General features: G+C 46.2%; 1 protein-coding gene across 5 annotated transcripts in view; it reads left to right on the top strand.

Annotated features, from left to right (window-relative positions):
* pmfbp1 (polyamine modulated factor 1 binding protein 1) overlaps window positions 1-18,228 on the top strand; it is a 267,939-nt gene that overhangs the window by 217,863 nt on the left and 31,848 nt on the right. For all 5 annotated transcript variants that reach the window (XM_031830907.1, XM_031830908.1, XM_031830909.1 and 2 more), the window contains 9 exons: window positions 5,689-5,835; window positions 6,852-6,944; window positions 10,069-10,131; window positions 11,251-11,535; window positions 13,742-13,900; window positions 13,987-14,079; window positions 14,211-14,366; window positions 15,036-15,119; window positions 16,569-16,736. In XM_031830907.1, coding sequence (XP_031686767.1) covers window positions 5,689-5,835; window positions 6,852-6,944; window positions 10,069-10,131; window positions 11,251-11,535; window positions 13,742-13,900; window positions 13,987-14,079; window positions 14,211-14,366; window positions 15,036-15,119; window positions 16,569-16,736 — 1,248 coding nt within the window. The remainder of the gene's footprint in view (window positions 1-5,688; window positions 5,836-6,851; window positions 6,945-10,068; window positions 10,132-11,250; window positions 11,536-13,741; window positions 13,901-13,986; window positions 14,080-14,210; window positions 14,367-15,035; window positions 15,120-16,568; window positions 16,737-18,228) is intronic.

The raw sequence follows: 18,228 nt of genomic DNA, 5'->3' as shown, positions 1-18,228 counted from the left end.
GATAGAGACAAAGACAGACAGAAAGACAGAGAGAGACAGAGACAAAGAGAGAGAGAGAGAGGGGCCCGCTGGTGCTCATTACCAAGGTCACCACTATCATGTTAAGCACCTGAAGTCGATAGTCTTCTCCTCTGAGATTGGAAACATGTAAAAGTTTTCATGGCAAAACTCCATACACAAAAAACAGTCTCGTTCTCACTGTATAGCTTGAAATTGACAGCGAGCTGTGAAAGCCAGCTACAAATGTGAATAAGAACAATGCATTTTTTAAATTTGCTGTGGTAGCATTTGTTTACTGATATGAGGCTATTGACAATATGTTGGATATGTTCTATGTGCATAATTAAAGTGTTGTGTGTAGGAGGTTTTCTAGGTGGGGATATTAGTGTGCTTGTTATGTTAGGTGCATTGAGTGCATTCTGGTCAATATGTGTCATATTATCACGTCCTGCTGCTTTGAATGATTCTCATAATGCTCTAGCATATAAAACATATTTTCTCATCAAAGTGTTCCAGACCTCATTTGAGATTTTTAAAGTCAATATCTACTTTAAAAATGTGTTTATAACGATAACAAATGCCTTATCCTCTCGGGATATTGTTGAATTAGGGCATAAAAAACGTGAAGTTATTCTTGCTTGCTTTGCTTGATAAAACAAAAACACAAAAGCAAGCGTCCATGTTGGATTTATATATGTGCTTTGGGAGAGTGTCAGTGGAATTAATTGATTTGCCCATATTTGTCAGAAAAGAGTAAGCGCCTAACCCCAGCTTGCATTATTAAAGCTAATACCACAGTGGTTTCGGCAAGTCCTCTGCCGTGAATCAAAGTCTGACACGGACTGATGATGTATGGATATATTATTCCGAGCGTTGCATGGGGCTCTGAGCAGGGCTCTTGCCCCCCATCCTGCATCAGCAGGCCAACCCCATCCCCTGGAGGGTACCTGTGTTTTCAAAGTAAAGACCACTTAGAGAATAGCCCGGGGCATCTGCATACTGGAGTGTCCTGTGTTACACATTAGAAGCCTGTGTCCAGATCCGCAACATAAACACTCTCAACAGCCCCTGTCTCCCCCTCCGCCCCGGAAACCCCAAATACCTCAAAGACAGAGAGGGGAAACGGCTTACACAGACAGGCCACAGTGTGGATCAGATGGTCTTTAGGGACTTGACCACGTTAATGACCACTCTCTGAGAAGCTCCTCATCTCAATCCTGAGGTGAGCTTTCATAGACAATATGGAGAAAATGCCTAGCTTTCATCAGCAATTAAATTGCCATTACATATTTAAAAAGTAGTCAAGATCTTTTCTCTAGAGAATGAGGAGATATTCAGTCCTATTTAAAGCATTGTGACTTTTACCTGCCTAGCATAGCACAGTAACCCCTTCTTACTTATGTAGCCTGTCCCAGCAGACAAACACCCAGCACATCTTAGAACAAATACACTACTTAATTAGCTTCATCTAAGTGTAAAATGAAAAGCACTAATGAAAATAATAAACGCTTAATCGCTGAGAGGATGGGTGAGGGGCGGAGGGAGAAGAAGATGGGGTGCGCTTTTTGACATGTGGCATCAAAGACAGCATAAACTGAACAGCAGGGCGTGTGAGAAGGAGCTGGGACTGTGCGGTGTACAGGGTGCACCCACCCAGGGCCGCTGAGACTGAGATGCAGGGCTGACATCTTGGGGGTGAACAGCTGACACAACAGGCAGTAAACATCTCCCCCATGGGTGAGGCCTCGGCAGAGGGTGAGACGGGGTTAACGATCAGACGTCTCGTTCAATCCCCCGGTGGAGTAAATGGGTTTTGATCAGGCGCCAGGAAGGAGCAGAATAGGCAGGCTTTACCATTTGTCAAGACCAACAGTTTTAATATTTTAAAAAACTATCTTATTACCGAACAAAAATAGAGCAAGGATTTCGGGAAACCTGCAATATAAATGTTTAATGGCAGTTTCTGCATACAGCTTTTGTATCCGCATATATAGCTTGGTTGGTTGTTGAGGGAAAAACAAGGAGTATTGCTTCACTGCTCCTTTGTGTGGATGCAGGCAGAGAGAGACGCAATTGAATGGCTGGGAAGGACATTAGATTGTCTTTACTGCCTTTCTCATTTCTGTATCTCCCCACCTGCCGAGATGGAGGTGTGAGGAATAGCATCATTAAGGTAATGTGCCTGGGAATGAGTTGAGATCTAACGTGGGCAGGTTCCTCGGCTCAGCCACCAGAAGCTTTAAATGCCCAATCTACAGTGACCTTTACCGCAGAGAGAGGAGAGAGCTTAGGAACTCACACACAAACACACACACAGCCCACCAGACATATTGAACAACAAATATAATGTACACATTTAACATATAGATTATTGTGTTAAATGGCCTCTAAATCAATCACACAACATGGCTGATGACTGTTCTATTTGTTTGGAGATAAAGATCCGTCCAGTGTGGATATGAGTGTGTAATTGGAGGTTTGTGTCTGTCTGGGATCAGTTAGTCTGGAGTGTTGCAGCCTCCACAGCGTCACCAAACTCCAGGTTGTCTGTCAGCTGAGATGCAGAGCGGAGCCCTTTCATGTCACCGGCAATCTCCCTGACAGAGTGGCAGAATGAGGGCAATTATAAATCACTTAGTGAGTGTGTGTTCCAGTAATGGATGGACCGCCGGACCAGACCAGCAACACAGAGGTACCGGTATGCCTCTGTTGCTGTAACCCTCTTCCATCAGCAGCACCCCCGCCAGGGAGGAGACCATGAGGGGGGTTTAGTCAATCCCAATGTGTCGTTTCACTGTGTTTGTAGGCAATCAGGAAAAACCAGGGGTTATTTTATTGTTTGGTCGTCCAATGTGTGTTTTGTTTGGGCTGAGGACTTGGTGATGAATTTAACATTTTCCAGGGCGGTTGACCAATGAGTGGTGTGGGTCTAGGCGAGCTTGGCAGGTGGTGTTTTTCTTTAATAAGTCTAGAGGTGAGGGGAACACACCATGTGATCAGTCATCCTGTCAGGATGCTCAACTCTGATTAGCCCAGTACTCTGGCTGACATATCTGACCTGCCACACTCCACGATGTCAAACGACTGTTCACCTAATGGCTATTTTTAAGTTAGCCAAAAAGTCATCTTTTGTGACCTATCGTGAATCAAGTTTATTTATCGGATTCTTCTCTTACGAAAAGCTGAAAAACATCCATCTCTTTGTTGTGGCATTTTCAGAGTTTTCAGTAGATAAGGTCACAGACATACTAAAATACACATCAAAATACACTACTCAAAAAAATAAAGGGAACACTTAAACAACACAATGTATCTCCAAGTCAATCACACTTCTGTGAAATCAAACTGTCCACTTAGGAAGCAACACTGATTGACAATACATTTCACATGCTGTTGTGCAAATGGAATAGACAACAGGTGGAAATTATAGGCAATTAGCAAGACACCCCCAATAAAGGAGTGGTTCTGCAGGTGGTGACCACACACCACTTCTCAGTTCCTATGCTTCCTGGCTGATGTTTTGGTCACTTTTGAATGCTGGCGGTGCTTTCACTCTAGTGGTAGCATGAGACGGAGTCTACAACCCACACAAGTGGCTCAGGTAGTGCAGCTCATCCAGCATGGCACATCAATGCGAAATGGTGCTTACAGCCCAACACCTTGCAGGACGTTTGGCATTTGCCAGAGAACACCAAGATTGGCAAATTCGCCACTGGCGCCCTGTGCTCTTCACAGATGAAAGCAGGTTCACACTGAGCACATGTGACAGAGTCTGGAGACGCCGTGGAGAACGTTCTGCTGCCTGCAACATCCTCCAGCATGACTGGTTTGGCAGTGGGTCAGACATGGTGTGGGGTGGCATTTCTTTGGGGGGGCCGCACAGCCCTCCATGTGCTTGCCAGAGGTAGCCTGACTGCCATTAGGTACCGAGATGAGATCCTCAGACCCCTTGTGAGACCATATGCTGGTGCGGTTGGCCCTGGGTTCCTCATAATGCAAGACAATGCTAGACCTCATGTGGCTGGAGTGTGTCAGCAGTTCCTGCAAGAAGAAGGCATTGATGCTATGGACTGGCCCGCCCGTTCCCCAGACCTGAATCCAATTGAGCACATCTGGGACATCATGTCTCGCTCCATCCACCAACGCCACGTTGCACCACAGACTGTCCAGGAGTTGGCGGATGCTTTAGTCCAGGTCTGGGAGGGCATCCCTCAGGAGACCATCCGCCACCTCATCAGGATCATGCCCAGGCGTTGTAGGGAGGTCATACAGGCACGTGGAGGCCACACACACTACTGAGCCTCATTTTGACTTGTTTTAAGAACATTACATCAAAGTTGGATCAGCCTGTAGTGTGGTTTTCCACTTTAATTTTGAGTGTAACTCCAAATCCAGACCTCCATGGGTTGATAAATTTGATTTCCATTGATCATTTTTGTGTGATTTTGTTGTCAGCACATTCAACTATGTAAAGAAAAAAGTATTTAATAAGAATATTTCATTCATTCAGATTTAGGATGTGTTATTTTAGTGTTCCCTTTATTTTTTTGAGCAGTGTATATCGCCCTCCATGATTTCACTGGCCCGTCTGATTAGCTCTGGGAACCCTTTTGTTTCACCTGTCCTACGGAGGGTAGCTCTTCTAGCAGCATTTTATTAGTCCTAGTTGCTCCAGGCCCCCTGGCCTTGAATCCTCTCTATAGATCCCCCACTACCCCCATGTCCCTATGTCCCCTGCTCCCCTTGTCCTGTCAGGTGTGTGTCTGAGGCAGCCTAGTGCTGTTGGTGGCTTTGGGCCTCCGTCAGAGACTCCAGAATAGATCTTTATTTACAGCACAGAAGTTGGAAACAGCTGGTCAATCCATTTAGCCTAAGGCCACTGATTTGTTCGTATTTACTACAACACCCAAAGAAAAGCCGGGTATTTTCCCCTCTCTCTTTCCTATTGATCCGGCGCTTAGAAAATCTGCTCTGCTGTCTAAACACTATTGATCCCTCCCTCTCGACGGCAGGCTACCCGCACCAGTGTATAAAGGGACTGGATGAATTGAAATTTCATTTCCGACAACTTGTTCCTGTTATTTCTATCCATTTTTTGAGGGTGGGGAACATGCGCTGGCGAGTCAATAGGCGGTTGGCGGAGGGAGGAGCAGTGGGGCGAGACTCGCTATGTCATACCAGACCGCACCCTAGTGTACAGCCATGGACAGGCCAGCCACACACACGGGCCCCAGCCAGGAATGAATTCCTCATTGAATAAGTTCCCAGTGATCATTATGGGCTATTAGGGCCTGCCGTAGGCCAGCCTGCCCGTCTCTCAGGCCTGTCAGCAGCCAGTTGAATGGAGAGTCACAGCTACATCACAGAGCCAGCCAACACCCACAGAGAGAGCTGGAACTCAGTGCCAACATCCAGACCTCTCAAACATATGGATCGTATGGAGTTTTATAGCCAAATGAAGAGTCTTGTGAGGAACTACCCAACATGTTCTCTAGTCTGATGATGTTCTCTAGTCTGATGATGTTCTCTAGTCTGATGAGCTGCTTGTTGTCAAACCTTTAGTTTAGCAGGATGCTGTTGGTTGTGGTTGCGACCAGGATGTGTGACCATACCTTACCTCTCTTGAGCAAAAATTGTGTGTGTGTGTGTGTGTGTGATTAACATTATTCTCCTTTCTATGTCCTCTAGCTGCAGGACAGGAGTGCTGAGGTGCAGAGGCTTCAGAGGTCATTGGCTGAGCTACATGGACGAGAGATGGAGTGGGAGAGAGAGAGATCTGCCCTGCAGGGCCAGCTGGGCCATGCCAGAGAGGAGCTCCACACCGCCATCCTCAGGGTGAGCCCCGAACTGCATCCTGCCCCTCCGCAACGATCCCCATTGTGTTTTACTCAGACGATTAGCACTGAGATATAGTGGTACATAAAAGGGGAGGCCCTGTTTTAATTAGCATAAATATTCATATAATGACTGTGAAGCCATCCCACGTTCCATTTCAGGCTCTTAGTGTTAATACATATTTTAATACATTATCATTACCACCATCATAATTCTTATTATGGTAACTGTAATTATTCGATTTATGACAGAATTATTATTTTGTTCCCTGCAGCCATCCCCGTAAAACCACATTTTCCCTTGTGTATGGCGCTCTCGGTCTACCCCCTCAAAATTATTGAACGGGCACTGATAAAGATAAACACACAAACACCCCAGCCTGATGGCTCCCGCGCCTGTAAAACACTCAATCTGAATTGCATATCCGCCTGGCGACCAGGCTTGTCATAAGCCGTATTAAGAAAAATGGTCACACGGTTTGACATAAATTGGAAAATGACATTTGGAAAGCGGCCGCTGCTGTGGAAATTAGAGATATTAAAATTATAAATCAGTGTCTGGATGTGCAAGGGGGTGTTGAGGAGAGGCTGAGTGTTCTCTTTCTCTCCATGTCCCTCCCTTTCTCTCTCTCTCTCTCTCTCTCTCTCTCTCTCTCTCTCTCTCTCTCTCTCGCTGTGTCTGTCTCGCTTGCTTCTCTTTCTTTCTCTGGGGACAGCAGAGGGGGTCTGGTCCTACAGGGACTTCTCTCTGGACCAGCGACCCTCTCTGTCTCTGCTCCGTAGGGACAAACACTCCCTCTCATTTGGCAGTGTAAGTAGAGGATATTGTCTGTGCTGGCGTAGTGTCCTGTCAGCTGATTTAGCAGCTCTCACGCTCTAACCTGCTAATGGATCATTTCAGAGGTGTGATATGCATAATGCAAATGTCTCCGCTGACACCTTTAAAAACAGACACTTCCCTCTCCCATGTGTGCCTCACCTCTGGCCTCTGGGTGTGTGCGTGTGTGTTTTGAGCAGAGGCAGGAACAGCAGCAGAAGGAAGAGCTGTTTGGTGAGCTGCAGAGGGAGGTGGACAGACTGAAGAATGAGAGACAGGAGATGCGAAAAAAGGTAATTGAGTGTTCTGTCTATTGACAGCATCAGTAACGCACACACACACATACACACACACACACACACACACACACACACACACACACACACACACACACACACACACACACACACACACACACACACACACAGAGAGCTTACGAGAAAGGCATTTCACTATACTTGTGCATGTGACATTACACACACACTGTCTATAACAACCTTCCTTTGCTCAATGAAAAACAGTAACCCTACTCATATAAACACACGTGTACAGTCCAGTACCTTCAACTGCTCATTCTTCATACTGCCTGGCTGGACTGCACATCCCTTCCTTTCATTGAGCTCAAAGAGAGGCTCCACAAAAGACTGCAACTGCTGTGGGGCTACGTGCCTTGACACTGCCGACCCTGAGCTATTGAGGAAAAAAAGACATCTGCTTTAAGATGAGGCGCAGCTATGCTACCTTCAAGGCGTGGGTTAAAGCCTCTTTTCATCGCAAGGGGGGGGGGAATATTACATCTTTGTGTCCCTGGGGGAGGAATGTTGCATTCAGATACAGAGAATTTGTGTTGCGAGAGAAGAGGTCAAGAGTGATGTCATCCTCCTTGGATCTGGAAGAAGAGAGGTCACCTCTATAAGAGCAATCCCACCCAGACTGGGTTCATGTGCCATTCTCTGCCCTCCGACTCTCAAGATGTTCACACTCTGATTGAACTATCACTTAAGAAGTTTCTGAAGATTTCATTTCCATCAGGCAAGTCTTTCCTTGCTCAATATCTGCTGTTTACCGTAAAGCTCTCTAAGGCCTCCACTCAGTACGGCTTCATTTCCCTGCCAGAGTTCCAGTACAGCTGAATGTCACCTCCCTGCCAGGGGCCACTGTTAATAAAGCCTGGGGGCCCCAGGGGCCTGAGGTACCTGCGTCAGCCTCTCCTGTCCTGGGAGGTCTATATCGCTGTCGCTTCCCCCTCTTCTCCTCCACACACACCTCGCCCCCTCCATCCCTCGCTCCTGCCCTCCCTCACTCCCACCCTCCCTCGCCCTCGCCATCCCTCACCCCCGCCATCCCTCTCCCCTGCATTACCTCTCCCCTGCATTACCTCTCCCAAACTGCCCAGCCACAGCACCAATATTTCAGCACTTTTTACTCCTGCTGTAAGTTTTTGCTGTTCTCTCTTAATATTTAAAGAGGTATTCCTGAAGAGGTCAAGGAAAGAAAGGAGAGGCACTTTGTCTTATTAAGGATTCAGATGCTTCTCACTCCAGGTCTAGTGAGGAGAGAGAGGGGGGTGGGGGGGGGGGGGGTCCAACCACTCAGTAGGACTAGATAGCAGCATTAGTTATTCATCTGGACTGGACCTGTTGTTGAATGCCAGGAGACTTAGCACTATTGAGAATGTGAACGCTATTAAAGTCCCAGTACAGTCAAAATTCTGTCTTTTTGTATCATATTGTGCAACAGCTGATGAAAGAACACTGTACATGTGTGTAAATGTGATCATTGTATTTCCAACCAGAATCAGGAAATAACAATCTACACAATACCTTCTAATCAGCAGGTTTTGCATGGGTGAAGTTTTGGCTTTCCTGTTGACATCACTAGGCAGTTAATTAGTTAATAGGCCAATAACAAGGAGTTCCAAACCTCTCGGCCAATAACAGCAAGTTTTCAGTTCCCCCTCCCCACTCAGACCACTTTTCTTTTCTTTTTTTCACCTTTATTTAACCAGGTAAGCTAGTTGAGAACCTGTTCTCATTTACAACTGCGACCTGGCCAAGATAAAACAAGGCAATGCGACACAAACAACAACACAGAGTTACACATGGAATAAACAAGCGTACAGTCAATAACACAATAGAAAAACATAAAGTCTATATACCGTGTGTGCAAATGGCGTGAGGAGGTAAGTTAATAAATAGGCCATAGTAGCAAAGTAATTACAATTTAGCAAATTAACACTGGAGTGATAGATGTGCAGATGATGATGTGCAAGTAGAAATGCTGGTGTGCAAAAGAGCAGAAAAATAAATAAAACAATATGGGGATGAGGTAGGTAGATTGGGTGGGCTATTTACAGATGGGCTATGTACAGCTGCAGCGATCGGTTAGCTGCTCAGATAGCTGATGTTTAAAGTTAGTGAGGGAAATATAAGTCTCCAGCTTCAGCGATTTTTGCAAATCGTTCCAGTCATTGGCAGCAGACAACTGGAAGGAAAGGCGGCCAAAAAAGATGTTGGCTTTGGGGATGTCCAGTGAGATACAGTGGGGCAAAAAAGTATTTAGTCAGCCACCAATTGTGTAAGTTCTCCCACTTAAAAAGATGAGAGAGGCCTGTAATTTTCATCATAGGTACACTTCAACTATGACAGACAAAATGAGGGGGACACATCCAGAAAATCACATTTTAGGATTTTTTATGAATTTATTTGCAAATTATTGAAGTGTACCTCATCTTTTTAAGTGGGAGAACTTGCACAATTGGTGGCTGACTAAATACTTTTTTGCCCAACTGTATACCTGCTGGAGCACATGCAATGGGGGGGTGTTGTTATCGTGACCAGTGAGCTGAGATAGCAAAGACTTATAGATGACCTGGAGCCAGTGGGTCTCGCTACGAATATGTAGCTTAGGGCCAGCCAACGAGAGCATACAGGTCGCAGTAGTGGGTGGTGTATGGGGCTTTGGTGACAACGGGTGTGGGCAGCGAACGGTTGAAAAGCATGCATTTAGTTTTACTAGCGTTTAAGTGCAGTTGGAGGCCACGGAAGGAGTGTTGTATGGCATTGAAGCTCGTTTGGAGGTTTGTTAACACAGTGTCCAAAGAAGGGCCAGATGTATACAGAATGGTATCGTCTGCGTAGAGGTGGATCAGGGAATCACCCACAGCAAGAGCGACATCACTCCCAGACAGTCCCAGCAAAATTCTTGCTTGATAAATCGTTTTTTGCTAAAAAGCTATTTTTGTTTCTTTTTGACCATTTTATTGGAAAACTATTACAGTAAGGTACTTAATTGTTACTCAGAACTGATTTTATATTGATATAAAATGGCTGCTTTGTTATAACAGCCCTTCTGTGTAACCTCACACTCTATCTCTTCACCCTCTGTGTACTTAACATGTTGTGTGTTTCTCCTCAGCTTTGTGGTAGTGAAGAGGAGCTGAAGAGGCTGAGAGACGAGCAGCATCAGCTCAAGGACAAGGTCTGTGGCTCTGGGCTCTGGCTGACACCTTTGTGCTACCCCCGAACAGGATGACACACAATGCTCCTTAACAAGGCCTCTCCTCTCACGCTGCTGTGTTGTGAGGTGCCTGACTGACTGACACAGTGTGGGCATCTTCTAATGCCTGCTTTCAACCCTTCAACTTCACATTCACCTCTTAAGCAGTGGGAGCCGACGTGTAATGAGGATTTTGGTCGGCCCTTAAAGGCCAAAGAGTGGGTCAGGAGCTTTTCCGGGGATTGGTGTGGTGTGTGTGTGTCTGCGTGTATGCACATGTCTACTGGGCATGGCCTTGGCAGCCCACACTAATGAGGGCTCAGACAAGCCCTGTCCCAGTCAATAGAGGGTGAAAGTGGGACAGCAGAGGGAAGACCTGGGACAGAGGGTGATAATCTGTAGACGGAGGGAGAGAGGGAACAAGAGAGAAATAGAAAAGGGTCAGACGGGGGTTTTAGGTGGTCTGCAGGTCTGAGCTAGATCCCTGTGTGAGGTGAGTAACCCCGGACGAGTGTCGAGCGCTGGGCCTGCGTGTTTTTACAGCGCGGCTTCACTGTGCTCTGGGACCGCAATAAACCACGGCCTTCAAAGCACAGCCAAGCTCCACTAACTGCTGAGTGCTTCTCTGGTGGTTGGACAAGATTACTCTCAAAACAAAGTGCAGACAGGTTGATTGATAGAAGGGTCTGTAGAGGTGCGCGCCACAGTGTTTATTCACACCCCGCTAACACTCGTTTGTTTCATTCGCATGGACTTTTATGTGCTGATCCTGTTACTGTGTGAGTTTGTCAGTTCATAAAGAATAGTCCTGCTCTTTAAGTGGGTTTTAGTGGAAACTCACTAGGGCTGTTATAGATGTGTTGTTTTAACATCCTGGGAACTAGCTGTGACAGGAGGGACAGTCTGCTCTGTGCCACAGCAGTCACTGTGATGACGAGCGTCGGACGTGTTTACATGAGTGTCTGTACTATGTCCTTGACCGTTAACGTGTATGTTCTTAGTGTGTGTGAGTTGCGTTTCTAGATGTCTCCTGACTGATATGAATGACTGAAGATGTCTATTTGAGGATGTAACTGACTGTGACTGTGTGTCTATGTGCAGGTGAGGGAGAGCGATGTGCAAGCTGTGTGGCTGCAGAGCCAGGCAGACGTGATGGGTCGGGAGCTGTGGGAGGAGAGTGCCCAGCGGGACAGGGAGCTGTGGGAGTGGAGGGACCGCTACCATGCTGCTTCAGAGGGACTTAGGCTGAGGGAGGCTGGGCTTGAGGAGGTGCAGAGGGCCAGGGACACGGCCCTCAAAGGCCTGAGACTACAGGAGGAGAAGACCCACAGTCTGGGGGCCCAGATGCAGGAGCTGCAGCACAGCCTGGACGGCCTACAGGGCAGGGTGAGTGGCTGGGACTGGGGAGGTACAGGGAGCAGGGTGTGGGGGGGGGGGGGTCGAGGGATAGGTAGGCAGAAGAGGGGAGAGGTGGAAGGGAGTCTTGGCCTGGGGAGGAGGGGGAGGTGGCATGGTTCTTGGAGCTGTGGGGGTCGGAGGGTGGGAGCAGGGTTGGTGACGGTGGTGTGGCTGCAGTGTGGGTGTAGTGAGGACCCGGTCAGGCTCCATCACATCAGGTCACTGGGGTCTAATTAAACTGAGCTCCACATTAGGCTGCAATCTGCAAACATGTACAGGGAATTCATTTTTTCCCCCCACTCCTCGCTTTCAAGTGCATGGCCGTGTTAAATGCATATGACCCCCTTGGTTTTAATTACAATTTTGTGCTTAGCAGGCAGGTTAATGACGCTCCTTAATCGGCTCTGTGGAAAATTAGCCTCACAGAGAGAAAGGATGTTTGCTTTTTTTTTTTTTTGCTTGTTGTCATTTTATTGTTTCTTGTGATAAAAAGGACATTATAACCCAGTTAACTACCACTGTTAGAAATAACTCCTGTAGGTAAACTGAAAATCACTCAGCCATAACCCTCTCACAATCAGAATGTTCTGTGGAAATAAGGCTCCTTTGTTTCAGACCCCCCCCTCCCCTCTGTGAAAGCATGTGTGGTGAACCTCAGACTGACCTTGTGGCTCTCTGTCTGCTCATTCTCCTGTGTCTGTCTGTGTCTGTCTGTCTGTCTGTCTGTCTGTCTGTCTGTCTGTCTGTCTGTCTGTCTGTCTGTCTGTCTGTCTGTCTGTCTGTCTGTCTGTCTGTCTGTCTGTCTGTCTGTCTGTCTGTCTGTCTGTCTGTCTGTCTGTCTGCTCATTCTCCTGTGTCTGTCTGTCTGGTCTGTCTGTCTGCTCATTCTCCTGTGTCTGTCTGTCTGGTCTGTCTGTCTGCTCATTCTCCTGTGTCTGTCTGTCTGTCTGTCTGTCTGTCTGTCTGTCTGTCTGTCTGTCTGTCTGTCTGTCTGTCTGTCTGCTCATTCTCCTGTGTCTGTCTGTCTGTCTGCTCATTCTCCTGTGTCTGTCTGTCTGTCTGTCTGTCTGTCTGTCTGTCTGTCTGTCTGTCTGTCTGTCTGCTCATTCTCCTGTGTCTGTCTGTCTGGTCTGTCTGTCTGCTCATTCTCCTGTGTCTGTCTGTCTGGTCTGTCTGTCTGCTCATTCTCCTGTGTCTGTCTGTCTGGTCTGTCTGTCTGCTCATTCTCCTGTGTCTGTCTGTCTGGTCTGTCTGTCTGCTCATTCTCCTGTGTCTGTCTGTCTGGTCTGTCTGTCTGCTCATTCTCCTGTGTCTGTCTGTCTGGTCTGTCTGTCTGCTCATTCTCCTGTGTCTGTCTGTCTGTCTGTGTGTGGTGGTTAGAATCCTCAGCCACTTTTTAGATACCCCAATCGACAACCAGCCCTCTCCTCCCCAGCCCACTCATCCATTCCACATGTTTCCAGTATCAGTGTTGTTGTTAATTGCCTCATCCCAGTCAGCCTCTCTCTGTCTCTCATGCGTATGATTACTCAGGACAAAATAACACTATCACTATAGCCGTGTGTTTTCATTACTCGGGTACCAATGTGGAGTCTCATCATATTTTAACAGATTTGGGCAACAAAAACAGAGAGAGAAAGCTGCTTTATCAATAATTATGTGTAATCCACAACAATTTCACAGAAGCTCAATAACAGCAGCAGAAATGGTTCTGTATAAACTCTTATTCTCCAATTTGCAGTGGAATGGAGGGATGTAGCTAGCAGACAAACCCATTTCCCTAAAACAGGAAAAATTGTCTTGCTTATCTAGGACATGTTTTTTGTCCAAATGGGAAACTAACTGGACAGAACGTCTATATATATATTGTGTTCTTTTCTAATGTACAATTGTGAGTGTTGCCACCATTAAATGGTTCGTTGGACTTTTACCTCTTTATGTGTTATTATGTGTGTCTATAGGATGGAACTAAAACCATCACGCTCTTTGTCATTCTTTTCCTGTATCCGGAACATAGAGAACAACAGTAAATAAACGTTTGATTTGAACCTTTTTACTTCTTGCTGATTGCAAATAATGTCTGTGATTTGAACAGGAAAGTGCTTTCCACATAGCTATTACTGTACAATCAGCCTGTTCTCTGTCCTGTCCTTGATGTGTTCTTCAGTGTGTTACGTTCCCTCCTGTCCCGCAGCTTGCCCAGAAGGAGGAGATGGTCGTGGCTCTCACAGTGAAGCTGCAGGACCATGAAGAAGACGCCCGCGTTCTCCGCCAACAGCTGCTCTCCTCCCAAGATGCACTGCAGCAAGTTGCTGCCGAGCTGAGGTCATGTAAAATAGAGAGGGAGAAGCAGGTAAGAAAAGGAGTTTCATTTGACCCATTAAGAGCCATGTATTGGCATGTTTATGACAATGGAATGACACGTGTCACTTGTCGCAGGATAGCCAGTGTGTGGAGACAGAGGAGAGACTGGCTGAGATCAGAGCTGATCTGGTCCAACTACAGCAGCAGTATACCACCTGCTATGCCCAGGTACTTGAACCTTGATAGAAAGTCACTCGTACATAATATTCTAAAATGGTCTGTAGGTTTATCCATATACTGCACCTCTGTTATTAGCCTATTTTCTGCTAGACCCACACTATTTCTCTGTCTGTGTCTAGTTGGTCCAGGAGGAGGCTGGGGTGGGCAGGCTGAGGGAGGAGCTGCGTGAGGTGGGGGAACAGAGAGACAGACTGGCCTTTCAGGTGACAGAGAACCAGGACCTGAGCCATGACCTGGACCTGCTCAATGAGAAACACAAGGCTGCACAGCATGAGGTACTGGCCTTATCATCTCTCCTCCATCTGTCTCCTCTCCCTCATCCAACCAACCCTTGTTGTAATGCCCCTTAGCTGGTCAGCTCACAAACAGGGAATCAGAAATGTCATGTCCTTTTCTAAACTTTTTTTAATTGAACCTTTATTTAACTTGGATCAGGATGTTTCATGTTTCATAATGGATGTGAAATACAAAATGTCTTTACCAAGGTCATTGTTAAGAATGTGTCGATATAGTGTAGTTGTCAGGGTATGCGTGAAGGGCTGTAGGAAGTCAGGTGCAGGAGAGCAGATATTTGGTAGCAAACTGGAGCCTTTTATTTGGCGAACCAAAAGCACACTACACAAACGAACACGAAATTCGCGTAACCAGCCTAACGTGCGCATACATGAAAACATGGGGGAAACAGGGTTAAATACACAACACATAATGAGGGAAATGAGAACCAGGTGTGTGGGAAAACGAGACAAATCAAATGGAAAAGGAAGACCGGCGACATCGAATGCCGAACACCGCCCGAACAAAGAGAGGCATCGACTTCGGCAGAAGTCGTGACAGTAGTGTTGTTTTAAGTCTTCACAGCAGAAGAAGAACCATACATACTGACAGGTAAGGCAGTGTGAGTTGAGTGGAAGTAGGGACTGACCAAGGTGTGTGGTTGTGCTCAGGTGACCAACAGGGATGAGACAGTGCTGAGACTGACCACAGAACTGAGCACCGCCCAGGAACACCTGAAATCAGCTCAGGATGAGGTGAGGCCTGAGATCTAACACATCTCTTTTTAATTAGTCAACATGGATGGGGTTGTACAGACCTGCCTAATGCAGTCTCTACAGCCATCGAAGACGAGTCCTAGTGCTGCCGGTTTATAGAGGGGCTAGTCCCCCCCCCCCCCCCCCCCCCCCCCCCCCGTGTATCCCTGAGGAGAAAGCTCAAGGACATGGTGACCTTGTTAGTGTCCAGCCAGCCCTGTACTTTGGGACTTAGAAGAAAAAAAGGACACCTGACTGTGTCCCATGAACCTTCTGTGTTATTTCAGAGTTTTCTTCTTGAAGGAGAACTTGTAGAGGATGTGTCAATGGCCATACACTGTTGTGCTGGTTTATTTATTCCTCTCTCTCTCTGACTGGTCAGATATTTGTTTGCCAGAGTGTCCTTGTGTTATAAATGGGACAGGCCTGTCACTTCAATGCTGAGAGGATGTTTTGACTTCCTTGAAAGATCTTTATTTATTTAATTTTGGGTTGGAGGATAGGGGTGAATAATGCATTGGGAACCTGCTACATCTACTGTTTTTATCATTAGCATGCAGCCCAAGTTATCTGCAGAATACTTATGAGTGCCAGTGAAATGTTTGTGATGTTATTTATTTATGTTGCCCTCTCAAATATTCATTTGTTTATTTATTCATGGCAGAACTAACTGCAATTGGAAAATTCATTTTTTGCTGAAGGGCACATGCCCCCCCCTACATAAAGGGAAGGGGGCACATCAGGCCTGTTAGTAATTGCTTTACGTGGCGTTTCCTGAGACTCACGGGGAGATGTCATTTAAACTGAGCAGACGGGTGAAGAGAGGGACTGAGAGAGAGAGATGGAATGGGTCGGGTTGAGAGGTGGGGATGGGAGAGGAGTTTATCACTCACTCGAAACTTGCTGCTGGAGTGGGTGGTGTTTTTATTTAACCTTTATTTAACAAGGCAAGTCAGTTAAGAACATATTCTTATTTTCAATGACGGTGGGTTAACTGCCTTGTTCAGGGGCAGAACGACAGATTTTTACCTTGTCAGCTCGGGGATTTAATCTTGCAACCTTTCGGTTACTAGTCCAACGCTGTGACCACTAGGCTACCTGCCGCCCCAGGGGGGAAACCACATATATCCACATATATTACAGGGAATCTGATTCCACTTCTCCAGACAACAAGCTCTACAGGTCTGACTACAAGCAGAATAGAGGAGAACACAGTGGTTTTGTCTCTGGTTGTCTCCATGCTCCCCTGCCTTCTCTTCTTGTCTGCTCACAGCACTGTTTTCGTTAATTATATGGACTGGGATTTTGTTCATTTTCACACTTGCGTCCACACATGCAGCAATTGTTTCCTGATAAGGGATAATGTGTCACTTAACATTAAATTATATGTATGTTGTGTCTGTCTGTCTGTCTTTCTGTCTGTCTTTCTTTCTGTCTGTCTGTGTGTAGCTTTCAGTGCAGGCTCAGCAGGAGCGGGCCCTTGGAGAGGAGGTGCAGAGGCTGCAGAAGGAGGTGAGCTGTCTCCAGGGCAGCCTGAGTCAGAGAGAGGAGGACATGGAGGCACAACTACAGACAACTGGCCAGCTACAGCAGGAGAGGGACAGCCTGCTCACACAGGTCAGTTTACACACACACACATCATACCACATCCTTAGTGAGACTATTCAACACTGTTTACAGTAGCTACTGGAATGATGATCTTTAGATGGATGGGCTTGGTGCCAGGTCTATTATATAGCTGCATAAACTATACAATATTAATACACACACCATAATCTATATAACTAAACAGTATGTATACACACACCATAATCTATATAACTAAACAATACAGTGCCTTGCGAAAGTATTCGGCCCCCTTGAACTTTGCAACCTTTTGCCACATTTCAGGCTTCAAACAAAGATATAAAACTGTATTTTTTTGTGAAGAATCAACAACAAGTGGGACACAATCATGAAGTGGAACGACATTTATTGGATATTTCTAACTTTTTTAACAAATCAAAAACTGAAAAATTGGGCGTGCAAAATTATTCAGCCCCTTTACTTTCAGTGCAGCAAACTCTCTCCAGAAGTTCAGTGAGGATCTCTGAATGATCCAATGTTGACCTAAATGACTAATGATGATAAATACAATCCACCTGTGTGTAATCAAGTCTCCGTATAAATGCACCTGCACTGTGATAGTCTCAGAGGTCCGTTAAAAGTGCAGAAAGCATCATGAAGAACAAGGAACACACCAGGCAGGTCCGACATACTGTTGTGAAGAAGTTTAAAGCCGGATTTGGATACAAAAAGATTTCCCAAGCTTTAAACATCCCAAGGAGCACTGTGCAAGCGATACTATTGAAATGGAAGGAGTATCAGACCACTGCAAATCTACCAAGACCTGGCCGTCCCTCTAAACTTTCAGCTCATACAAGGAGAAGACTGATCAGAGATGCAGCCAAGAGGCCCATGATCACTCTGGATGAACTGCAGAGATCTACAGCTGAGGTGGGAGACTCTGTCCATAGGACAACAATCAGTCGTATATTGCACAAATCTGGCCTTTATGGAAGAGTGGCAAGAAGAAAGCCATTTCTTAAAGATATCCATAAAAAGTGTTGTTTAAAGTTTGCCACAAGCCACCTGGGAGACACACCAAACATGTGGAAGAAGGTGCTCTGGTCAGATGAAACCAAAATTGAACTTTTTGGCAACAATGCAAAACGTTATGTTTGGCGTAAAAGCAACACAGCTCATCACCCTGAACACACCATCCCCACTGTCAAACATGGTGGTGGCAGCATCATGGTTTGGGCCTGCTTTTCTTCAGCAGGGACAGGGAAGATGGTTAAAATTGATGGGAAGATGGATGGAGCCAAATACAGGACCATTCTGGAAGAAAACCTGATGGAGTCTGCAAAAGACCTGAGAGTGGGACGGAGATTTGTCTTCCAACAAGACAATGATCCAAAACATAAAGCAAAATCTACAATGGAATGGTTCAAAAATAAACATATCCAGGTGTTAGAATGGCCAAGTCAAAGTCCAGACCTGAATCCATTCGAGAATCTGTGGAAAGAACTGAAAACTGCTGTTCATAAATGCTCTCCATCCAACCTCA

The sequence above is a fragment of the Oncorhynchus kisutch genome, linkage group LG8, assembly GCF_002021735.2.
Source record: "Oncorhynchus kisutch isolate 150728-3 linkage group LG8, Okis_V2, whole genome shotgun sequence".
Lineage (NCBI taxonomy): Eukaryota > Metazoa > Chordata > Actinopteri > Salmoniformes > Salmonidae > Oncorhynchus > Oncorhynchus kisutch.
The sequence above is the reverse complement of the archived record's forward strand: the minus strand, read 5'-3'. Positions and strand labels throughout refer to the sequence as shown.